The sequence below is a fragment of the Syngnathus leptorhynchus genome, chromosome 11 (genome assembly GCF_054491065.1).
Source record: "Syngnathus leptorhynchus isolate UIUO chromosome 11, UIUO_Slep, whole genome shotgun sequence".
Taxonomy (NCBI): Eukaryota; Metazoa; Chordata; class Actinopteri; order Syngnathiformes; family Syngnathidae; genus Syngnathus; species Syngnathus leptorhynchus.
In genome coordinates, this window is record NC_141205.1 from 1,245,855 (window position 1) to 1,270,807 (window position 24,953).

At 44.9% G+C, this 24,953-nt stretch overlaps 2 protein-coding genes and 1 long non-coding RNA gene across 5 annotated transcripts; 2 read left to right on the forward strand and 1 right to left on the reverse strand.

Moving 5' to 3' along the window:
* Nucleotides 1-115: 115 nt before the first annotated feature.
* Nucleotides 116-6,617, forward strand: slc25a55a (solute carrier family 25 member 55a). Of its 3 annotated transcripts, XM_085923141.1 has the most exons (11): nt 116-133; nt 893-983; nt 1,539-1,612; nt 1,729-1,854; nt 2,159-2,214; nt 4,439-4,529; nt 4,605-4,723; nt 4,816-5,017; nt 5,084-5,238; nt 5,316-5,391; nt 5,817-6,617. In XM_085923141.1, the coding sequence occupies exons 3-11, from the start codon at nt 1,593-1,595 to the stop codon at nt 5,974-5,976; spliced, it is 1,005 nt and encodes a 334-aa protein (XP_085779267.1). In that variant the 5' UTR covers nt 116-133; nt 893-983; nt 1,539-1,592; the 3' UTR covers nt 5,977-6,617. The 3 variants fall into 3 exon arrangements, with proteins under 3 accessions (XP_085779267.1, XP_085779266.1, XP_085779268.1); XM_085923140.1 differs by lacking the exon at nt 116-133 and having other exon boundaries at nt 574-983; XM_085923142.1 differs by lacking the exons at nt 116-133; nt 893-983; nt 1,539-1,612 and having other exon boundaries at nt 1,789-1,854; nt 3,436-4,529.
* Nucleotides 6,618-8,041: 1,424 nt separating this feature from the next.
* Nucleotides 8,042-24,627, reverse strand: LOC147048716 (CD9 antigen-like). Its single transcript, XM_085923292.1, has 8 exons — nt 24,486-24,627; nt 22,754-22,856; nt 9,623-9,720; nt 9,321-9,395; nt 9,144-9,236; nt 9,004-9,075; nt 8,813-8,896; nt 8,042-8,719 (listed from the first exon to the last, which is right to left on the reverse strand). Exons 1-8 carry the CDS (start codon nt 24,552-24,554, stop codon nt 8,654-8,656), a joined length of 660 nt encoding a protein of 219 aa, XP_085779418.1. The 5' UTR covers nt 24,555-24,627; the 3' UTR covers nt 8,042-8,653.
* On the forward strand, nt 10,291-22,038 carry LOC147048717 (uncharacterized). The gene is made up of 2 exons (XR_015067529.1): nt 10,291-10,496; nt 18,361-22,038. It is a non-coding gene; the product is annotated as an uncharacterized LOC147048717 (long non-coding RNA).
* Nucleotides 24,628-24,953: the final 326 nt, after the last annotated feature.

Genomic DNA, 24,953 nt, shown 5'->3' on the forward strand with positions numbered 1-24,953 from the left:
TGCAGGAATTTGTTGGCTTTAAATGAGCTTTTCTAAAGCAATGTGGGGTTGAGTACTTTTGGAATCTGTTGAACCTGATCTGTGAGGCACATACCGACCGTTCAGCCATTTGAAAAAAACACCATGCAGTTTGGTCAGTATTGTGCTCACTTAACAACAGCAATTGTACCACCATACAATGGACCCATGGGCTGCAGACACCTTATTCCTCAAGCGAGGCAATCGTTTGAGTTTTTAGACACACTTTGAATGACAGTATACTGTCTTTTCCGTGTCACTAGAGTGTGCCAGATTCAGTCAGTTCCGGTGGAAACAAAATGAACACTTTGATGCTTCTGGCATTCCCTCAAACATTTTGTAACTATTGGAAACGAGAACACCTTCAGGGTGGAAGAGTAAAACCTGCTGCCTGGCCTTTTTCCATGCTTAAGAAAAAGCACAATGCAGCAATTGTTTGTTATACCAGAAGGCAAGAAAATATCTCGTATGGTAAAACATTTCACATCATTTATAAGCACGTTTCGAAGACTGCAATAAAACATTCCTACACACGCTTTTACTTTTGTAAATTGTAAATATATATTTTTCCTGCTGGAGAGTACAATGAATAGCATGTCACGATATGAAGGGCGGTTATTATTGGTAAAACGAGAACTTTTAAGATGTTTGCAAGTTTTCTTATGAACATGTTTAAATGCCTTTTCAATTAACACCCGCCTCATATTAAACTCATTGACGGAACATTTTGAACGACAGCTCTAAGGTCCAATAGCAGCGGTATCAAAGCAGCCAATCGACGTCGAGTAGGCAAACTAGAGAAGCGTTGATTGGTTGTGTGGGTGGACTTTTTCAGTCATATGCAAGCCTAAAGAGACTCAATGGAAATTTCCAGACTATTGTAGAAATCCTTCTATTCGAGCGATCCGCTTCACAGACCTCCAGTTACCAAAGAATTTATACCGATTCATCTCGGCCTAATTTAGGTGAGTTCATTTTGCTTTTTAACATTATGTAACGTGTATTTTGTGGGAGTATTTAGCGTCACTTACGATTGGTGGCAAGCCGTTGGTGTTGACCGTTAGACAAAAACGGAATGACTGCACGTCAGGATTTTTCGTTCTATACGAAAGCAATCGTAACTTTGAATTTTTGATCGATCCGAGTTACAACGTTGGGTTTTTGATGTCAATGTTATCGAAAAAATATTTGGCTATTTGATTGGCGTAAAGCTAACGACGAAAGAGAAAAGCGTTTATCCGTTGATTTTGGGAGTTTCTCCAGGCTGTCAAATAGAATAGCAATAGATACATTGATCGAATAAATAGAATAGGAATCTTTTCATTGAATCTTTCTATAATGATGACCTTTTTTGGTGTCCCGGAATGCAACGAGGGCACGCCCACAGGTTGTAAACTCTGTGACGTCACTGAACCTCTATTTACATACATAAGCCTCCGTCCGTCCGTCCGCTGCTATAGTGTTGTTAGATGAGCGTGGTCATCAGATGAGTGACTCCTGACCTCTTCGAATCTTTCTAGAACCATCCATTGAGTATTTTTGTGACTGAACCTTCAAGTTTGCACTTCTAAGTCATGTCTCAGCAGCAGATAAGGTATGTTTGTTTTTTCCTCTCATTTCTCTTTGTATTTAAAATAAACAATATGTCATGTTTATGGCAATCACCAGTTTTTTGTTCTTTTACATGAGACTTTTTTTTTTTTCTTGCAGCCTCCCAGCCAAACTCATCAACGGTGGCATTGCTGGCATTGTCGGCGTCACTTGCGTCTTCCCCATCGACTTGGCAAAGACCAGGTTACAGAACCAGAGACAAGGGCAGCAGGCCTACAAGAGCATGTGAGTGGTCATGCCCAACACACGGCCCCCAGGGTATTGTATATCCTGCTGTGCTCTGTTTTCAAAAGGGAGCGTTTCTAATCCCTCTCTGGCGCAATCCACCGTGTGAATGGGAGCAATTCCTAAAATTCCACATTTTGTGTACCGTGGTGGGGTCGCTTTCATGTGCTCATGTTCTGTTGAAGGCAAAAAAGGCTGGATTAGGACTACCGATCCTCTCTTGTCACTTTTAGATTGCCATTTTTGTAAGGTTACTGTGGAAAGTATTTGATGGATCTTTCCTTTTTTTTTTTCTTTTTTTTAGGATGGACTGCCTTGTGAAAACAGTACGATCAGAGGGCTACTTTGGCATGTACAGAGGTGAGATTCCAAATATAATGATTACAATCAATAGAAATGCTCCAAGAGGATTTAATGTAAAGACAGGGTAAGATCGGGATGTGTTATGTAATACTAGTGGCAATGACTGCAGGGTAGTATTTTCATTGCAGTTGAACCTCCAAAGCTGAACAATTCGTGAGACTCAGCATGCAGCTCCATACGCAATGTTTAGGCTTTATTCAATTACTTACAAGTGGTCGTTTAAATCCGCAAACGCCAGAATTTGAGTTCAAAGTAAGTCATCATTCCAAAGTTATCAGTCATCACAGCTTGCACTTCAACAGCTGCAGCCACCATAGGATGCATCTGTCTGCTTGGTTCATTATAAAATTTTGAAGAGACTAATTTTGCGAAACAATGTTAGCCATCTTGAAGGAGTGATTTTTCTTTCATTTTTGTAATACAGATGAAGCCACTCAGTCACTTAGATGGTGAATTAGATGATGTTCAATTGGTATTTAGTATAAAATCAATGAGTTGCTTCACTTTGGAGGTTCCACTGGATTAATATAATTTTGCCGTAGTAAATTCCACTGTATAAATTAAAGCAATCTTATATGTTGTTAGGGTAGGGCTGGGCGATAATTTGACATCAGTATGCATCGTGATTGACACGTAATCGTGGAGCAACTTTACAATGTACTGGTACACCGTTATTATTTTTTAGTTATTTTTATCAGGTAAAAAAACAATCAGTAATCATCAATATTGACTGATATGAAGTACTACATTTTTCAGTCATATCACCCAGTCCTAACTTTTATTATTATTAAATATTAATTAATCTTTTTACTGGCCAGTTTATGATTATTTTATATTTCTGTTGTATTATGTTAAAATAAAAAAATCGATGACCTTAAGTCAGTCATTTATTTAATAGTCAACCAAAGTAATTCAATATCTATCAACCAATATGAAGTACTTGTATGGCGATATTTTTCAATCATATCGCTCAGCCCTAACTGAGGCCGTAGCAGTATATTTTACGTACACCGGTAGCTACACTTATCTTGTGACGAGGCCATAACCATCCATCCATCCGTCCATCCCCATGTTAATCGCTAGCAATACTGCCAAGACTTTAATATAATTGTTAGATGTGATTAAATCCAAATTGGAAAAGTCGAGGCCCCTTATGTTGTGGGTCTCTGCTTATGTGAGGAATGCTGTTTGTTTGCATCTGTGTTTTTCATATTACAGACATGGGTCCCCCCTGGGATATTGAAGGCTAGCCGATAAGGCGCAGCCACGCTGGAGGCAAACATTAATGGTTTTTACTATATTGCTCTATTCCAAACTACAGGCACATATGTTAATTTTTGCCATGTTCACGTGTCCTCTTGTGTCAACAACCTCTTGTCAGTAGCGTCTATGCCGCTCCTTCATTTTTCAGACTCATGGTGTGCTTTCACCAGCTTTGTTTGAGCTTGAAAGTGACTTGTGGAACTCACAAGGGTCTATTTTCAAGTTTGGCCAAAGTCGGGCCACGCGCCATTGTCTGTCTTGTTTTTTTTGGTTTATTTTCCTTCTTTTCCACTAACATGGTTTCTTGTTGTTGTTTTTTTTCCCCCTACTAACATGTTCTCTTGTCTTTACTCCTCCGTGTCTCTTATTTTCTGCATCTACCTCTCTGCATAATGTGTTTGTTGGATCATTCCATTCACACCAGTCCCCAGTGACACTTGTTCAAATGTCCTGATTTTGATATTAGTGCCTTACGATGTATAGTCTCAAGTTTGAGCCTCCTAGCTTTGGGTACCATGTCCACTTTTGGCATCTGCAAATTGCACGCTAAAATTTGGACTACATTTGGAAGACAGATTCTCAGACCGGGGCTAAAGAAGTGGCCCCAAAAAGCGTGCGATTCCCAGATCCCAAAAGTGGGGTCTTATGCTCACCTCAAGCTATTCTTTCTTTTAACTTTAGAATGCACGATTAGAATGAAAATGAGGAAAATTAAAGGGACTGGTGTTTGACTTGATGTGGAATGAACCTGTTTTGTTTGGCTCTTCCCTCATTTCTCTGTCAATTCCTCCCTGTACTTCCTTTATGACTTGAAGCTGCTTTGTGTTTTATTAGCCTCATATAGGAACTGTTCAAATTCTACTGTCATAATGATAATGGTGGGGAATGATTGTGTTGTGCATGTGCGAAGTCCAAAGTGTCTATTTGACATCTAACTGTCACCTTATTTGTCCCTTAGGTGCCGCCGTCAATTTGACTCTGGTGACACCCGAGAAGGCCATTAAGTTGGCCGCCAATGACTTCTTCCGCCAGCACTTTGCTAAAAATGGGTAAGGTGTCTGTTGTTGCTCTCGATTGGAGCTGATTGAGTCTGACTGCTGGTGGTTCGTCCCTTGTGTTTGCAGTCGGGGTCTGACTGTGTTCAAAGAGATGCTGGCTGGCTGCGGGGCGGGCATGTGTCAAGTCATTGTCACCACGCCCATGGAAATGCTCAAGATCCAGCTGCAGGACGCGGGCAGACTCGGTAAGCAATCTGTAGGATAAACATTGAAGTCGTTTGGAAGAACTTTTGTGTAATTGATGTGGTGTTGAGTTTTGCTTATTTTCTCGCCATAGTTGCCCAGCAACAGAAGCCAGTCATTTTGTCTCCCTCAAAGCTGGTGGCCACCAACACGCTGCTTAGCCGTTCTTACAACTCGGGAACCGTGAGCGCCATGGCGACGCCGCGAGCCGTATCGGCCACGCAGATCGCCAGGGAGCTTTTTCGCACGCAGGGCATCCAAGGGCTCTACAAAGGCCTTGGCGCCACACTCATGAGGTAAGATCCACCTTCCTCCCCAAACATACTTCAAGTCTAATCCAATCTTGTGTTCCTGCTCTTCAGGGATGTCCCCTTCTCAGTGGTGTATTTCCCGTTGTTCGCCAACCTGAACCGACTCGGCCAGCCCAGCGCCGAGCAGGCGTCGCCCTTTTACTGGGCTTTTTTCTCTGGATGTCTGGCAGGCTCCATTGCTGCGGTGGCCGTCAACCCCTGTGACGGTGAGGCCTCTGGGTCATGGGCATCATTTTCAACGACTAAAATAGATTGTCTCTAATTGTCTTTTGTTGCTTTCCAGTGGTAAAGACCAGACTGCAGTCACTGAATAAAGGCTCAGCTGAGGAGGCTTACAGTGGAGTAGTCGACTGTGTCAGGTGAGAGTTGTTTGCACTCTGGCATAAAAACTGGCACATCTGGATTTTTCATGCTGATTGAGAGTATAGACCGTAGCAGGTCTAGTGGTGTGGCTTCAGCAGGCAAGCCCAAGTTCCATCTCTGCTGGTGCACTTCATTAATAAAAAATAAAAAAATGGGAACAAAATACATGCAACACATAACACCAGACAGCTTCCAATAAGGATCTTGCTAGGCTCTGCCTTAAAGCAATTCACATTCCAAGCCACACATAGTGTAGAACTTAAGTATGGCAAGTCGAGTGTACATAGTGTAGAACTCAAGTATTGCAACCCAAGTGTACGTGTACAAAGTTTTCTCAGATTTACTCAATAGCAATGGTGGATGTAATTCATGATTCAAAAAGTATTTGTTGAAATAACTTGCTCCTGCTTTGTGCCCACAGTAAAATCCTGCACAAGGAGGGACCGTCCGCCTTCCTGAAAGGCGCCGGCTGCCGGGCCCTGGTCATTGCCCCGCTGTTTGGCATTGCCCAGGTCATGTACTTTGTGGGCGTGGGCGAGTACATCCTGGACAGCTCCCCTCTCAGTGTCCTTTCACCGTGAGAGGTTGTCGCCACGTGCTCAGGGGGACCACTCGAAGCCAAGAAGGATGGCCAGAACTGGCAGCTACGTTCGGTTTACATCCATGCTCGGAGGAAGGAAGAAGAGTTGTGTAGCACTTGAAACACTTTTTGTGGCTTAAATCACACTCGGCCTTGTCCCGCGTTCGCACTTGGACTGACCATCGTCTTTACGAAGCGCCAGATTGGCCATGTTACTCTTATTATTATTTTTTTTTTGGTTCGATTAGCTCCTTTTTGTTCTACCTCGGTGATGTGAGGAGCTCAGAAAGGCACACCTATTTTATTTTCAATATTTTTCAGTTTCTGTATGTTACACCGTTGCTGTGAGTCAAGGTCTTTCCGATCTTCCTAGATATGAATTTTTAAGGAGTTTGTCACCACAACTTGACAGTGAATCTCCATGCACATTGTGTGTGTCAGTTAATATTTGTTTTGTTCACATTGTCTGTTCATTTGAATATGCATTTACATGAAATTGCAGTCCATTCATTTACTTGTGAATTTACATGAAATTTCGTCCTGCAGCTATGCCTTTGAGTGAAAAAAAAATTACTCTGTACAAGCAACTTTTTTGTACTGTGTATGACTGTACACACTCGACACATTAAACAATGCAATCTACTCCCTTTGTTGTTTGATTTATTCAAACGATAGCACACAAGTACGATGCAACACATTGACCTAAATGAACTTTTCTATTTTAATTGTCACCCAAAATCATGGACATTACATTCACCATTGTAGTACCTAATAAACTTTTACAAAGGTTGTTAAAATATCCACTGTGCTTTAAAAGTACAAAGATTAGTTGTAGTAAAATAAACACACTTAAATCCGTTTTAAAGATCGAGCTGGAAAGAAGCTGAGAACTTGCAGGGCACACACAAGTTAGTGTTGGCTCGTGAGTGAACGATTCGTTAAAAACAACGAATCGTTTCAGTGAACGGATCACTTCCTGAAGTTATTCGTTCTTTTTTCACTTCATATGACTTCAACCAACATGCAATGACGTAACTTATCCCACACCGTACGTCGGTAATGCGCATAGAAGCTGGTGCCCTCTCGCCCGAAAACCAAACAAAAGAAAATTATGAAGTGGCCTGTTATTAGGTACACCTGAAAATAGCAGTGTACATTATGGAGTGTCCGAGTGACGTCACAAATCAACCAGCCAGAAGTCAGAAAGTGGGGGTGAGTGCAGGTGTGGCACTTGACCATGACTTTTCCCTAATGAAGTGGCCTGTGATTAGGTACGCGTAAAAATGGCGGCGTACCTAATGGAGTGTCCAAGTGACGTCACAGATCCAACAGCCAATCAGAAAGTGGGGGTGAGGGCGGGTGTGGCACTTTTCACTTTCACTTAAACTTTTTCCCTAATGAAGTGATTAGGTACACCTGTGTCCATGTGACGTCACAGATCAACCAGCCAATCAGAAAGTAGGGGTGAGGGCGGGTGTGGCACTTTTCACTTTTTGTTAACTTTTGACCATGATTTTTCCCTAATCAAGTGGCCTGTGATTAGGTACACCTAAAAATGACGGTGTACCTAATGGAGTGTCCGAGTGACGTCACAGATCCAACAACCAATCAGAAAGTGGGGGTGAGGGCGGGTGTGGCACTTTTCACTTTCACTTAAATTTTTTCCCTAATGAAGTGATTAGGTACACCTGTGTCCGCGTGACGTCACAGATCAACCAGCCAATCAGAAAGTGGGGGTGAGGGCGGGTGTGGCACTTTTCACTTTTTAACTTTTGACCATGATTTTTCCCTAATCAAGTGGCCAGTGATTAGGTACACCTAAAAATGGCGGTGTACCTAATGGAGTGTCCAAGTGACGTCACAGATCCAACAGCCAATCAGAAAGTGGGGGTGAGGGCGGGTGTGGCACTTTTCACTTTCATTTAAGCTTTGACCAAGATTTTTCCCTAATGAAGTGGCCTGTTATTCGGGACACCAAAAATGGCGGTGTACCTAATAGAGTGTCCTTGTGACGTCACAGATCAAACAGCCAATCAGGAGGTGGTGGTGAGGATGGGTGTAGCACTTTTCACTTTCACTTAAGCTTTGACCATGATTTTTCCCCAATGAAATGGCCTGTGATTAGGTACACCACACGAGGTAAAAAAAAAAAAAAAAGAATAAATAAATAAGAAAGTGTAGCGGTGAAGGATTCTTTTGAACGAATCTATTGAGTGAACTGATTCTAAAGATTCACTTCAAAGAACTGGTGTGCACACCACTGACACAAGTTCACATGCATGATTTTGTAAGTTAGGAGATGGCCGAGCAGTAATAGTCACGCAAGCATGGGAGAAGAGGCAAAGTTGACATTCAAATCCAGTATGTGAAAACATGCCAGCCAACCAACCACTCGCCTTACATTTAGATCACATGTAATAGCTGCACAAGGCTTGTCCAGTAGGCACGTATAGTATGGAGTACATTCGACAAGAGGTCAGCTTTACAAAAAGGCAGGCTAGTCCTCCAAAACAACCAGAGCGGGACACAGGATGGAGGAGCATGCAACGATGCATTCATATTTACAGCAGAAATGTCACAGAAGCAGACGCACAGCATGTGTTATATGCAGAGGGAAGGTGAGGTGAGGAAAGCGGAGGAGAGGAGGAGAGGGATCCATCCACCCCATGGCTCAACTGCTATATGACCTCCCTGCCGTTCCGGATGGCACAACACAGCACCATGCTGAAGATCATCCCTAAAATCTGAAATCACACACACATCCATGAACGCTTATTAAAATGTCCAGTGGTGCATTCGATGACGCAGTCATGACACACACACACACACACACACACCATTACTCCTCCAATGCCAATCCCGATGTAGCCGATGACGTGCAGCTTGTCGTTGAAGAAATCTGTGATGGCGCTCAGACAGTCCTGGAATGACATTGGACACTTCATTAGGTACATGTTGTGTCACCTCCTTACACTTTTCCATCTAAGGGCGCCATCTTGTGGACACAATCATAGTGACTCTACTTTACCTTGGTCTCCTCTGGGGCGTCAGCACACAGGTCAGATGTAGAAACTGGTGTCGAACCCCCACAGCAGTTGAGCTGCAAATCAAAATGTTTTTTTTTCTATCAATTCAAATGGATAAAACTTGGAAATGATAATGACTCACGGTTTTGTGGTAAATGTGTGCGACGGCAGTCGCGTTGGAATTGGACGCGTCGCCGATGGAGTTGCTGTAGAATTTTTGCACTTCCTCAACAATCTGGTGAAATTTATGCTGGTTAAGGTTTTTCTTTTTTCATTTTATTGATGTATTCCCAACAGCTTTTTCTATTTTTTTGTGTACCTGCTCTTTGTTGATGAATCCAAACACGCCCGCTGCAATCTCTGCAGCAAAAATGATCAACAAGCAGGCAAAGAACTGCAAAAGAGACAATTAAAAAACACAATAGCATTTATAGTTGTGTTCCCTTTAATTCTGTCACTGTGAAAATAAACATTTCTAAAAACAAATGACTACAAGTTAAATACAACTTAACAATTTAAAACTAAAAGTTTAACCCCCCCCCATCATGCAAAGTTGAAATAATTAATTCAGATATTCTTTGCATAGCACTAGGGGAGCCCGGGCCTTGCGATTAAACTTACCGAGGCGAGAAGACACTGAGACTCCCGAACGGCTCCAAAACATCCAAAGAAGCCGACGAGCATCATCAAACTGCCCGCACCCAGAAGAATATAGACAGCTGCGGGATAGATAACACAAGAACACACAAGTGGCGTGATTGATCAATAATTCTCAAAAATAATTGAAATATAATTGATGGAAAAGCTGGCTGTCAGTCGAAAAAGAATTCTTTCAAAGTACATCAAGAAACAGCTATTGCTCAAAGAAGCCACGAGAACGTAAAGAATCAATACTAGCTGTTTGGAATCGATGCCATACCGATACCCACGTGAGGATCGATACTTGGAATGATCTGCACAGGCCCTGCTGTTAGATACCGTGTTATCTTAGCTTAGCATGATTAGCCTTTTTGCTGAGATGTCATCACCTTCCTGAGTGTAATACAGTGAGTCCCTCAGGGCAGGCAGCACACTCTATGGGTGCCGCAAATTTAATGAAGCCACGCGGGAGAGCCGCAAGCTGTTGTTTTTCCCAAACAAATGAAAGAGTGGACTTCAAGAAGAGAAGCAGGGGATGCTTGCAAAATAATACACCAAGCAGGTGTACGTATGCTTTCCATACAGAACATTTTAGTTGGATATTGAGTGTTGTTTGCTACGAAAATGAAAATCATTATGAACATTAAAGGGAAATGTGCTTTCAGCAGTTAGCAAACATATTTTTCAAGGTTGTGTTAAACATATAATCATATCAATATAATATCTAGTATTGGGGGGAGGCTCGCTTGCAGTTTCTGCCAGTTCTTAGTTCCTCCCCCACGTGCTCCTCCTTTTGATGTCTTGGATGCCCTGGCTACAGAGGCGTTGCTACACTAAAGGAAGGGAGATAGTGGCTGTAGTAACGCTGATTAGAAAAGGAATGTAGTGTAGTGTGAATTGATCTTCTCGACCCCCACATTGGGAGTGCAGAGTCTGCTTTCTTCCCCCCAACCAGTTGTCCTCTCCACAGGTGGCCGACTCCTGCTAAGTTTAACTTCTTAGTAAACTAACACAACACATAATAATAATAATATCTAACCTTACTTGGACCTTTCAGCACATATTGAGTAAATGTGGGATAACTTTGATGTGACTTCTTCAAACTGTATATAACCAATTTTGATCATCTGCAATCTATGAATCAAAGCTACAGTTAACTAGGGGGAGTGAAGTCCCTTTGGACTGACGGGGAACGTTTCGCCTATGCAAAGAAGCTCTGCTCATTGTCATTGAAGACTTCTTACAAAACAAACACAAAAGTAACATAAGGACAGGAAGGAAACATAAGGCTGACAAGGATCAAAAGACATTCCTTGAACCAAATAGAAAGCATTTAGTTTAAAGGAGAGTCGTAAACTCATAAAAATAAGGCCTCCTGATCTGGCAGGCCAAGGCTTCCCCCGAGATTATTCCAACAGATAACACCTCCAGGTCGGTGATCAAAGAACAATACCACGTCCAGGTGGTTGGGCTTCGAGAGGAAAACCCCCAACTCCTGACCACAGTGATGACACCTCGACGGGGAGGAGATGACCATCGACCAATCATCACACAATGTTTTGCATGCTTTAATATTCATATTGTGTTTCTTTAAAACTGGGCAACCCGGAAGAATGTGTCGTCTTTTGGTGGTCACAGAAACGCACGAGTTTTAGTGTGAGGGACCCGGGACCCAGGCCTGTATTAGAGCACTTTGTTAGGAATAAACATTTGGTAAATTTGGTCTGATTGATCTACTGGTCTTCTCTTTGACAGAACGAACTCGCAAAATTGTTAGGTGCGCCAGTGTGTGGATTAGGACATAGAAACTTGTGTTAAAGTTGATCGTAATTTGGAGTCAGATCAATAGCTAAAATCCGTATCCTAACAATTTCTTGGTGACCCTGACGTGATGTCGAGAGAAGGGTAATTGACAACTCGTGGTCTGTATCCAGGACACCGGACAGCGTCCGGGACGCTGTCTCTCGGTCGGCGAACCGTTTGGAATAAGTAAGGTGCACAACGTTGAGCTGGTACAACGTCTCCTCAACCCTGAGCGCTCATCACTGATAAGGTAAGCAGAATACCTGTTACTATAAGTCGAAATTCTGCAAATTGAAAGAGGAAATTTAAGAGGAGACTGTTGTTCAGATCAAATAAAGTGTGCAAGAGATACATACGGCAAATAAGTTTGGAACTTACGTGTGTGACGTGTACGGTAAAGTCAGGGACTTACGCGTATTACGAATAGGTCCGGGACCTAGCCTAGTCGTGGCGGACAAGGGTACGTTGACGAGCGTATTCAAATAGCCAGGTTTTTTTTTTGAGATCCTGGGAGGTGTGAGGCTCTCCCGAAAACATCCGGTGGTAACAGTTCCTTCTGTGAGAGATCAGACCGCTAAAACATCCAAAATGCCCCAAATTGATAGGAGTGTGTGTGAGATAGTGTGTGTGATGAGAGGAGTGCGTGTGCTGAGAGGAATGAATGGAGTGAGATAGTGTGTGTGATGAGAGGTGTGTGTGCGTTGAGAGTGTGAATGGTAGGATAAATTGACAGTAAAAAACAGTACTAGCAAAAACCAACCGTAATACACAGGCTAGTAATTCTGTTGAAGGGTAAATTTAATCCTGCATTGAGGATCCTCAAAGTAAAAAAAAAAAAGTAAAAAAAAAAAAAAAAAAAAAAAAAAAAAAAAAAAAAAAGTAAAACAAAAAATTGAAAAAAATTGGAAAAATCTAAAAATACCAAGTTAAGATAGGAAATAAAAAACGGTAAATCTCTAACTCTTGAAGGTGATGAGAAGTACATGGCAAGTAGATTTCTTAATTGTATGCGATACATGCCAAAGTGGAAGAGAAAGCGGTGGAAACAGATAAGAAAGGAGTTGAATACAAGGGCATTTATCCATCTTTGCATGATGTAACACCCCCGAGTGCCCCCACACTCGGAGTGACTGCTGTTGGACCGCCGCCGTACGGCAACCCCGGAGTGATGGCTCCAGTGGTGACGTTGGGTGGCCAACTGGTAGTGGATGTCGAGGGCGAAGGCGAAAGGGCGGATCAAAGTATTGTACAACTGATTGAACAAGAAGTAAATAGAGAGAGGCGACGGATCAGGGAGGAGGAGGCGTCCCGCGTGGACACTTCCACCCCCGCTCCGAGCTCTCAAACGTCCAACATAACGAAAGGAGTAGGTGGGCATAGACTAAGTGCCGAGAACGAGGAGCTAAAAAAGAAAGTTGATCAAGTTGATGAGCAGCGTAGACAGGAAGCGCAGATGTTGAAATGGGAAACTGGGAAAATAAGACAAGACGCGAAGAGCGAGTGGAGACAGAAGGAGCATTCACAGCGGGACAGTAGCGGTGAGGAGGAAGATGATGTTGTGATGCAACAGAGGAAAATGTTGGAGTACGCGAATCTGAATGGTAGAAAAAAGGGCGGACAGGGAGAGAGCCAGACACGGAGAGAATATAATTTGCGGAGTACTCGTGGACAGATGATACAAGCAGAGGTTCAGAAAAATGAGTTGATGTGTCCCCTAGTGGCAACAGCGGATGGTCAGCGTTACGAGCCCATGGTGCTCCGTGATGTAACTGCGATGATGGAAAAGATGCCCCCACTACACAGAGGAGGCAAGGTGTGGCTGAACAAGTTTTTGGCTCTAATGAGTGGACAGAGTTGTACACTTGGTGACATGCGACAGATGTTGGCAGGAGCATGCTCCCTAGTGCAATTGCAGGCGATTGAGGAAGCAGCAGGCACAGCGAGACTGGGGAGGGAGGTGCCCTTGCCACAAGTAGCAGCGCCCCTGTTTGAAAACATTAAAATGACTTTCCCACAACCCACCGATTTGGCCCCCACTATGTTTCCTTATGATGTGAAAATGTCACCTGCCCAACATTATGTAACATGTGTGGAGAGTTGGATTGAAACCACAGGTCGCCATCCGGCTCTCACGCACGAGGCAGAGGTGCTCTTCCGGACGGCGCTGGTGGATGGACTTCCGCCAGATGTGAAGAAGCAGTTAATGTCAGACCCTGACATTCTGGTTTGTGCCGAGGAACGGTTTAAACGTCATCTTTTGCATCACTGCAGAATGTTTACTGAGTCACAAGCTAAAGTTGATAACGAGACAGACGCATTATCCAAACAGTTGTTGAAATTACAGTTGGCAAAAATGCATGGTGAAGCTAGACAGTCTAAATCACAGAAAAAGGAAATGCAAATGTCACAGGCTCCTCAGGTGGTGGGACGCGGAAGGGGCCAGTTCCGGGGCGGATACAGAGGACGGGGAGGGAGTGCACCTGCTTACCCGGGGAGGGCGACATACAAAAACCATTCGCCCAACGCATGCTACATCTGCGGCGAAACCGATCACTGGGCAAGAGAGTGCCCGCAGTATCGACCGCACGGAGCCGGCCGTCCAGCCGGAGGCCCGCCACATCAACCCGAGGAGCCGATACAACAAACACGAACAGCTCCCTCGAGTGGGCGACCCTGGCAACAGCCACAAGCACACAGAGGTCAGTACTATCAACATGATGATCTCTGGTGTGGACAATTCGAATAGGGATGCCCGGGGAGCCAGAGAAGCAGCGGCCCGGCGGAGCCAATGCTTCATGTGACAGTGGAGGGAAAACCTGTGCAGATGCTGGTGGACACAGGCGCAACATATTCATCAATAAACACTGCCCTTCCTGTATCCTCACTGTCAAAGAAAACAACAACTTTGGTCGGCTTCTCGGGAACACCACAAACTCTGCCTTTTACCAAACCACTTGAGACTGTGATCACCCGGACGGGGTGTAGACTCTGGCACAAATACATCCATTCCACGGACACCCCAATCAATTTGATGGGGAGGGACTTGTTGTCAGCCGTTGAAGCCAGAATTCTGTGTGGGCCAGAGGGAGTGATTATTCAATTTCCAGATGGCATCAGCATCCAGTGCTCACAACAAATACAACAACATGGTCAGTGGCTGATGGCGCCCCTACCAACAGAAGCAGAAACGGCAACCATCTACTGGGCCAGGCTGGAGCCAGAGACCCCTGCTGGTGGTGGTGTGTTCTCGACCTACCAACTGTGGAAACCCTGGATCTGCTCACTGACGCCATACCACCCACCTGTTGATCCTTTGCATTGCACTCTATATTATGACCGAAAAAGTGATGATGTATATCGGGATTTGTTTGAAGAAATTGAAGGGCACATGTGGGATTTAATTTCATCATGCATTTTGATTGGTAAAGAGGGTGTTGCAGCGGTAACTGAGCTGACACATGAACAAATGCAGTGGTTCAAAATGACAGAAAAAGGGGTGCCACACATTTCCCTAGCTCTTTCCCCAGGACACGAGGCTAGACAATTGGGTTCAATGGTCAAGCAGTTGTTGCAACAGACTGATTGGCGGGAAACTTACATTCCTAATTTGTACTGGTCTAAATCTCAGAATGCATACCAAATTAAACAACCCATGTCAGATACAGGATTGCTGGAGATGACGATAGTGTCCCGCACACACGGTAGGGAATTAACTGACCATGAGGACGCTGAAGTAATGCTGGCGGCCTTGCCCGACACACTTTGGTCCCAAGGTCCATTTGATGTCGGATTTTGTCACTCAGTGGCCCCTATTGATCTCCAAATGGATGAGACGCGGCTTATCAAACGGCCTCAATATCGTTGGCCGGAAGAAGCGGACCAAGGCATGGAAGACACTCTGTGTGGCCTCTGGGACGCAGGGGTGTTGGAAGTGTCGTGTTCCGAATGGAACACACCGCTGAGGCCGGTGCGGAAGGCAGATGGGAAAACATGGCGCATGGCACATGATCTGAGAGCAGTAAATGATGTCACTATCACTCCTGTTCTTCCTGTGCCGGACCCGCACCGGATCCTAGCGTCATTGAATCCTGCCTACCAGTGGTTCACAGTGATTGATTTGGCCAATGCTTTCTTTTGTCTTCCGCTTTCCCCCTCAGTGCGGCACGTGTTCGCATTCACCTACAACGGGATAAAATTGCAATACACTCGCATGCCGCAGGGATTCAAAAATTCGCCAGGTTTGTTCAATCAGGTGCTCAAGGGACTCCTCGAACCATGCCAAATGCCGGATGGAACTTTGTTGTTGCAGTATGTTGATGATTTGTTGATTGCAGCAAAGGATGAGAAGGTGTGTCTTGCAGGAACAAAGAAAGTGTTGTTGTGGTTAGGAGAGAAAGGATTCAAGGTGTCGAGAAAGAAACTGCAATGCTGTCGCCAACAGGTCACTTTTCTGGGTCGGGTGCTGACCCCTAGTGGCCTCGCCATGTCGCCTGAGCATAGAAACTCCATCCTCCGCCATCCAAGGCCCGCCACTGTGCAGGAGATGCTATCATTCCTGGGGTTGTGCGGCTATAGCAGACACTACATACCCTGCTTTGCCGACAAAACCGGTGTCCTCCGAACCCTGATCCGTGAACAGGGAGCCAGGAATCTCAAGGCTTGCCTGGTCTGGACACCGGAGGCTGCTGAGGTCTTTGTATCACTGGTGCAGGAGCTGGCCTCTGCTGCAGCCTTGGCCACTCCTGATTACACTCTGCCCTTCCATTTAGATGTCTCCATTTCAGGAAAAGTTGTGAATGGAGCTCTGTACCAGAAAATGCAGCATGGACGTGCAGTGCTGATGTATTGCAGCGTCCCCTTGGACAACATTGAGCAACGACAACCCGACTGTTCCAGATATGCTGCTGGCCTGGCAAAGATCTTACTCAAGACAGCTCACACAGTAATGGGCCATCCCATTTATGTGTTGACTGATCATGCAGTATCCTCATTTGTCGCGTCAGCAGCATTCACGTTGACTCCGCTGCGTCAAACAAGGTTGTTGAAAATATTGACTGCTCCAAATGTCCACTATATCCATTCCGGAGTGAACATGGCTGATCAATTGTTGGTGGGTCCACATGAGTGTGCGTTAAAGGTCCAGACAGTGGCGAAAGTCCGACCTGACCTCTATTCCACTCCGCTCGGGCACGGTCGGGTGGTGTTCACAGATGGCTGCTGTTGGAGAGACAAAGAAGGCTCCCTCCATGCGGCCGCGGCGGCGGTCGAGTGGAGGGATGGTTCCTTCCAGCCCCTTAAAGTGATGAAGCTCACCACCCGCCCATCGGCCCAGGCGGCGGAAGTTTTTGCATTGGTATTAGCCCTAGAGCAGTGTAAGGGGGAGGCTGTGACCATCTACTCTGACTCCGCCTATGCGGTGTCGGCGGCCTTAATCGATCTGGTAGGGTGGCTACAGAATGGGTTCACAACGGCCAGAGGCTCAGAGATTGCACACAAGGACTTGATGATGCAGCTGTTCGAGACGTTGAAATACCCGAGCGAGGTAGCCGTTGTCAAAGTGCCTGGACACTCTAAAGCTGACACCTTAGTGGCCAGGGGAAACCAAGCAGCTGATGAATTGGCCAAACAGACGGCCGGGTATGGCGGGGCAGCGGACATGATGGTGTCCCGCGGTCCAGTAATCCTGGACGGGGAACACCCCGACTCCTGTTTGCCTCTGTCGCTCTCACATGCCGATCTGTGTGCCGCCCAGGATGCCACGTCCCCGGAACAAAAATCAGTCTGGCTGGCAGCAAAGGCTGTCAAACGATCGGATGGCTTGTGGGTAGGACCCAAAGGCCAGCCCGCTCTTCCGGAAGGAAAGCTAATGGCAGAGGTCCTATCACAGGCACACACACCGTCCCATGTGGGTCCCCATGCCATGATGGTCCATCTTCGAAGTTGGTGGCATCCCAGACTTTCGGACGTGGTCTGGAGATTCGTTGCGGATTGCGAGTCCTGCCAGAAATTTAATGCACGTCCTACGTTGAAGCCTAAGCCCGGCCTGTTTCAGCCGGCCCCGTGGCCGGGGGCCGAGGTGATCATTGATTTCACCGACATGAATACAAGAGTGAATGGTAAACGCTTTTTGCTTGTGTTGGTTGACGCTTACTCAGGCTGGCCCGAGGCGTATCCGTGCTCGAAGGAAGATTCTACTGCTGTGATCAAGGCTTTGATCACCCATTACATCCCCACGCATGGTTTTCCAGCCCTGATCCGCTCTGACAATGGTACACACTTTAACAACAAAGCCTTGGCCAAGGTGGAATCAATTCTGGGTTTGAAGCATCGATTCGGCTGTGTCTACCATCCTCAGAGCCAGGGCAAAGTTGAACGAATGAACCGGACGTTGAAGGAAAAACTGGCCAAAATTATGGCTCAAACAAAAATGAATTGGCTCCAAGCTCTTCCGCTTGCCTTGTTGTCTGTGCGCCAATCCGTTAACAGGCACACTGGATTTGCACCGTTTGAATTGATGACAGGTCGTCTAATGCCGGGACCAGCGACAACGCTCGTCCCGCCGGAGGATGTTACGGTACCAAATTTGTCTCATGCAGCATATTGGTCCTATTTGTCTGCTTTGGTGTCCAGTGTTTCTGCACAGATTGGAGAGAAAACCGCTGCAGCTGTGGCGGAGGGAGACGTGTCGGTGGATAATCAGCTCACACCATACGTGTACGTCCGAGTCGTCTCCAGAAAGTGGACGGAGCCCAGGTGGAAGGGCCCCTTTCGTGTCTTGGCCAGGACGTCTCACGCGGCCCAGCTCGACTTCAAAGGACGCCGGTGGTATCACTACACACACCTACGTCCGGCCCCAGAGTTTGTTCCGTCAGGATGAAGGTATTCTTGATTGGCCGTGTCCCGGACCCGGCCAAAAGGGGGGTGACAGAAGGAGAAGGAGCAGCAATACGGAAAAGTAAAGGAGAGGGCTCGAAAGGAGGATTTTCGGATTTTTCAGAATTAATTTTAGTAGTGCTATTTTTAGTAAGTTGTCTTTTTGTGTGGACATTGATGACAATTGATGAGACTATCCAGCAGAAAACGTCCCAGATTCAAATTTTACCCACTTATAAACAATACCGATGCAAAGGAGAAGTAGTTTTTGTGAACACAACAGAAGAGCTCTCACGAGAAGAACAGGAAGGTTTGAGACAGAGATGTGACAGCGGGAATTGGCAAATGCATGTCACATTGTCTAATTGGACAGAGACAAACCAAACGTTACAGGACAAATTGGAAAAGTACCAGAGAAGGGTGTGGAGGAAGCAAATTGAACAGGTAAGGGAAATATTGGATTTAGCCCCACCAGACAGAGAAGGGACATGTATTCACCAATGTAAAGGGGATGGACGGTTTGTAGTTGCTTCATGTCATGGAAAAGGTAAATTAACATACGGAGAAATGTGGTTGTTTTATTCTCAATGCTTAGGGGGTGAGTTTAGTTTGTCTTTGGTTGAGAGGGCATTGGGTAGTCACGGCATACAATTATTCACTCAGATGACGCAGATGGCGAGGAACGTAAGTCAAGGTAGGTTAAACGCTAAATTGAAAAACCTAGCCCCAATCATGGAACCGTTGTGGTACTGTAATGGAACGAGGTGCCACAAAACAAACAGTAACGTGTCTGAGTACCATTTAAAATCCCGGTCCAAAAGGCGAGTGGTGGCTGGGGTAACTCAGACACACCGGGGACTCTGCGAACCGGTTCAATCATTTAAATGGGGAATCCAGGTTTGCATCCCTAAAAACGTGACAGTACAAATTACCATACCGTTTGATAGTTTGGTAAACGGGCAGATTAGAGGACAGGATTATCGGGATTATGATTGGTATTTGACCAACGAGCTAGTTAACAGAGGTTGGAAAAACTTGGTATGGGACACCAAAGATTGGTATAAATCATGGGGAACTAGTGTTCAAGCGAAACAACATCAGCAAATGATAAAAGGGGAAAAAACGCAGATAGGCATCACTTTGTGGGTTAATACTACGCAAGATTTACATTTAGGAAGACACACAGTGGGATGCTGGGGTTTCCAGTTAAACATATATGTGCATGGATACCCGTATTGGCAGGTGTTCCTATGTCAAGGTGAGGATGACAAACAAGAAGTATCCGTGAGTCTCTCGACAAACCCTCGAATCCTCGTGGAAGCAGTCAGAAGCATAGATGATTGGTTTAGGGTCACTACGGGAGTCACCGCTATAAATAATAATTGGCTTTTAATGGCAGAACAAGCTGCTAATACTACTGGTGAAGATTGTGTGGTCTGTCTCAAAGCAAGAGTAGTGTTAAAAGTCGTTCCAGCTGCAATAGAACTATCTTGTATTTTACAGGTGTTGACCAAGTCTAGTACCGATGGTGACTGTTTGATTTATGACGATATTTACCCAGTTGTAGGCATGGAAAAAAGAAAGCCCATTTTTGACAACCATGTGACTCAACAAAATATGACATGTTTAAAGTTAAAGGGAACCGGCATAAGTATTGGGACAATAGATTCCACCTGGTGCAAATTCAATTTGTCACTGACTGTAACCTCTCCTCTCTCTCGTGCAGACATCTGGTTGTGGTGTGGTGATGACAAATTATATGATCGCTTGCCGAAGAATGCATCAGGTATCTGTGCCCTCGTATCTTTGATAATGCCTGTGGTGGTTGTCCCCATTGAAATACAGAATCTCAATTGGGACCTGGAGTCCCCATTGACGGAGCTCCTGAAGCGAGCCAAAAGAAACGCTTTGCCCCCGTGGTTGAGCGACGATGATCCAACATATATTGACGCTATAGGAGTGCCCCGAGGTGTACCAGATGAGTATAAACTCGTTAATCAAGTGGCCTCGGGATTCGAAAGTATCTTCCTATGGATCACCCCCAATAAAAATGTAGACCGTATTAATTACGTTCATTACAATGTCCAACGACTTGGTAATTATACAGCTGAATCATTTGCCGCAGTTCATGAACAATTGGCCGCGACGTCATTAATGACGTTCCAAAATAGAATTGCGTTGGACATGCTATTGGCTAAGGAACATGGTGTGTGTGGAATGTTTGGTGATGCATGTTGTACTTTCATCCCAAACAACACGGCACCAGGGGGACGACTGACCAAGGCGTTGGAAGGACTAAGGACACTGAATAAAAAGATGAAAGATCATTCAGGTGTACACACCGATATTTGGTTTGATTGGATGAAAACGTTTGGAAACTGGAAAGGGCTCATCATGTCTGTGCTTGTTGCTGTGGCTATTTTTACTACAATTATGATGTTATGCGGTTGTTGTTGTGTTCCATGTATTAGATCACTCACTGTCCGGTTGATCGAGAAAACCGTTGGCCCGTTGCCACCGATGGGCCAATATACCCTGGTGGCTCAACATGAGCCGCGGGAGGAAGAAAGGACCGATAGCGCACTGGTAGATATTTGCTAGAGTCGCGGGTGATGACCTCATAAATGAGGTCATGAGAGGGAATAAAGGGAAATGTGCTTTCAGCAGTTAGCAAACATATTTTTCAAGGTTGTGTTAAACATATAATCATATCAATATAATATCTAGTATTGGGGGGAGGCTCGCTTGCAGTTTCTGCCAGTTCTTAGTTCCTCCCCCACGTGCTCCTCCTTTTGATGTCTTGGATGCCCTGGCTACAGAGGCGTTGCTACACTAAAGGAAGGGAGATAGTGGCTGTAGTAACGCTGATTAGAAAAGGAATGTAGTGTAGTGTGAATTGATCTTCTCGACCCCCACATTGGGAGTGCAGAGTCTGCTTTCTTCCCCCCAACCAGTTGTCCTCTCCACAGGTGGCCGACTCCTGCTAAGTTTAACTTCTTAGTAAACTAACACAACACATAATAATAATAATATCTAACCTTACTTGGACCTTTCAGCACATATTGAGTAAATGTGGGATAACTTTGATGTGACTTCTTCAAACTGTATATAACCAATTTTGATCATCTGCAATCTATGAATCAAAGCTACAGTTAACTAGGGGGAGTGAAGTCCCTTTGGACTGACGGGGAACGTTTCGCCTATGCAAAGAAGCTCTGCTCATTGTCATTGAAGACTTCTTACAAAACAAACACAAAAGTAACATAAGGACAGGAAGGAAACATAAGGCTGACAAGGATCAAAAGACATTCCTTGAACCAAATAGAAAGCATTTAGTTTAAAGGAGAGTCGTAAACTCATAAAAATAAGGCCTCCTGATCTGGCAGGCCAAGGCTTCCCCCGAGATTATTCCAACAGATAACACCTCCAGGTCGGTGATCAAAGAACAATACCACGTCCAGGTGGTTGGGCTTCGAGAGGAAAACCCCCAACTCCTGACCACAGTGATGACACCTCGACGGGGAGGAGATGACCATCGACCAATCATCACACAATGTTTTGCATGCTTTAATATTCATATTGTGTTTCTTTAAAACTGGGCAACCCGGAAGAATGTGTCGTCTTTTGGTGGTCACAGAAACGCACGAGTTTTAGTGTGAGGGACCCGGGACCCAGGCCTGTATTAGAGCACTTTGTTAGGAATAAACATTTGGTAAATTTGGTCTGATTGATCTACTGGTCTTCTCTTTGACAGAACGAACTCGCAAAATTGTTAGGTGCGCCAGTGTGTGGATTAGGACATAGAAACTTGTGTTAAAGTTGATCGTAATTTGGAGTCAGATCAATAGCTAAAATCCGTATCCTAACAACATCCTTCCATCTGTCACGTTCTCCTGATATTTGCCCCTCCTAAGCGCCTCCAGGAGGGGCCCTGGGGAGGGGGGGGGGCATGTCATGTGACACACACACACAGAGAAAGAATAGGCCTCATTCTCAGCATCTGCAGCCACCCACCTTAGCCACAGAAATGCTTTTTATTTCATAATGCTCCACATTGAAGGTGATGTATTTCTTATTTGCTGTTATAATGTGACTTGTCGGAGGCATTTAGCAGCCTAATCAGAAACCCAATGCCGTATTGTGCCATCAGGATGGGCATTAGAAGGCACAATCTATATTAGCTATATTGCTTATCTGTCTTTGAGCTAATGAAAAAAATTGTTCATGTGATTGTGTACATGGGTGGTGTTGATGTTTTAGGACGCGCTCAGTGATTTGCCACCATCTTGTGGCATCTATTCAAGATTACAATTTGATTCTTTGTTTGCGATTCCTTTTTTGCACTGGTTGGCTGGCTGAGTTATCATTTTTCTTTGTAGCATGATGAACTACAACGGGCCACCATTTCAAGCAATGGAGTGGCGTTCAAGTACATACCGATGAAGAAAGTGTCAGGGGCGTCGTTGCCTGTCAGCAGCTCCACTGTTTCTGGATCAAACCGGAGCCAAAGTCCCACGGCCAGAACCAACAAGCCGGATAACTGAGGGGGCAGAATGTCAGGGCTGATGAAATGATGCCAGCTTAAGAGCACTATGGGTTTGAAACTTGATCTGATTCAGTCTTGGCCATTCCTTTTCACTTTTCTACCAACAATGATTCTCAAAAAGCAGTAGCAGTGGAACTTGTAGCAGTGGTCACGGCACTCTTGAAACTCGTAGGGATGATTAAATCCTAATTGTGAATTCCTATATCCTTATTGATTGCAAGAACCGTGAAGATTGTGTACATTGTTGACTTGAGACCCATTTCACCTGACTTCATTTGAGATAGGAGCTATTGTTCTTTTTTGTTTTGACTAGCCAGCAAAAATTCAAGGTACAACTGCTGTATGATGGCTGTAAACACAACTCTTCATCGGTACGGAATGAATTCAATTCCCTACGGTGCACTGGAGCCATGCAGGTATTTTTTAAGGGGTGACGTAAACGACCCTGTTGCCCCCCCCAAACACACACACACACGATCCGCCTCTTTTGGCCGCTGCCGCCACAAGAGCTGTCGGTCCCACGGGCTCCTTGCAACAAAGAGCCGCTGTTTCCTTTTATGACACACAAGTGGTCATTGGTCAGAGCGGCCTTGGGTGATTGGGAGTGCCTCAATCGGACTATAACGCTCTCCACTCCATCACTGACGTCATTGAGAGCCTTCACAATGATAATATTGCTCACTTTTGGTATTCATTAGGATGACGATAGCAAGTAGAAGATGATAAAAATGCAGAGCAATGATTTTCAACTGGTGCATTTTTTAAAACAGTCATGTCATGTTATTGCCCTCTTGTCTGTCACGAGCTACTTTGGAAACAAATACAACAGAGTAGCTCAGCCTTAGCTGGCAATATTCTTTTGGTGCTTTGTCAGACTCATATGAAACTGTTTTTTCATTTATAAAGTCGGTCTTTGGAGGATTTTTGAAGAAAATGGCTCCGGGAGGTGAAAATCTAGTATTGTGGTACGAGGTTGCTTCAGTGACCTAAGTCCTCTTATCTGATCATACTTCAAGAAGCCAGACAGACCAAAACAAATGAGCCCAAAAGCAGATTAACGATGTCTCCTGCGACAATGTCATTTAAAAAAAGAAAGAAAAGAAAAACACCAACAGCAAAGGTTTTAAATTCAATTGCATGATATAGGTTGTTCAAACTTTTGTATGTTTTGGAAAATGAATGAAAATATTTGTTTACGGTAAGAAAAGGAAAAAATAGGACCCGTGGCATGAATTATTATTATTCTGTGTTTTTTCCAACTAGCTTTCACAATGAAGCTATATTTCTATGAACACAACGAGCAGTGAGTGTTGCATTAATTGTCCAAAGGTACTATATTGTGAATAGATGATTGTTTTGGCTTGGAGGTGGGTTGAGCTGCTTCTATGCAGCATCAACACTATGCATAGTGTCGACTGTAAACAACATCTTGCACCTCGAGCTCTTTTGGAAAGGACACAATAAAGCCTTACCATGACTAGCTACCATTCAAAAACACACATTGAAGCATGCAACTCATTCCCAGGGGACAACTTTGAACAATCTCAAAAAAATAAATAAAAATGATGTCATTTCAATCAATGCCCGCTCCCGCCCATGCTGGACTCACCCAAATGGACTCACCCAAAAGATGAAGTTGAACACGAACAGCAGATATTTCACGCATTTCATCCCCCCGTGCACTTTGCTCATGATTGCCACCTGATTCGAGCCTTTTTTCACGCTAATAGATAACAAAATAGTACTCGCAGATGTGCGCGCTTCGTTCTGGTCGTGCACGTTCACGACGTCGCAATCACGGCGGACCAGGGGGCGAGCGAGCGAGCGAGCGAGCGCGCGCGCGCGCGCGCGCGGGCGACATCCAACAACGTGCGCGTAAGCGAGACGCAGCCTGGCCCCGCCCATTTTCCCTGCGCATCTCTGTATGTGTACCCACAATAAAACATGTTCATGTTGTTGGATGAGAAAAACGCTCTATATAGTATTGTACTTTATTCTACGTTACACCAACACGAAGTAATAACATAGATGTATAAAACAGGTGGTGCTTCATTGTCAGATAGAAAATGATAACTAATGAGTTGTTTATTT

What these genes read in the sequence shown, in the direction of transcription:
- LOC147048716 (XM_085923292.1), bottom strand. Translation starts at nt 24,554, where the DNA reads ATGAGCAAAGTGCACGGGGGGATGAAATGCGTGAAATATCTGCTGTTC. An exon ending in TGTTCAACTTCATCTTTTGG is followed by an intron (nt 22,857 to 24,485) that starts GTGAGTCCATTT and finishes CTGCCCCCTCAG; the next exon opens with TTATCCGGCTTGTTGGTTCT. An exon ending in ACGCCCCAGAGGAGACCAAG is followed by an intron (nt 8,897 to 9,003) that starts GTAAAGTAGAGT and finishes ATGTCATTCCAG; the next exon opens with GACTGTCTGAGCGCCATCAC.
- slc25a55a (XM_085923141.1), top strand. Translation starts at nt 1,593, where the DNA reads ATGTCTCAGCAGCAGATAAG. An exon ending in CAGCAGGCCTACAAGAGCAT is followed by an intron (nt 1,855 to 2,158) that starts GTGAGTGGTCAT and finishes TCTTTTTTTTAG; the next exon opens with GATGGACTGCCTTGTGAAAA. An exon ending in GGAGTAGTCGACTGTGTCAG is followed by an intron (nt 5,392 to 5,816) that starts GTGAGAGTTGTT and finishes TTGTGCCCACAG; the next exon opens with TAAAATCCTGCACAAGGAGG.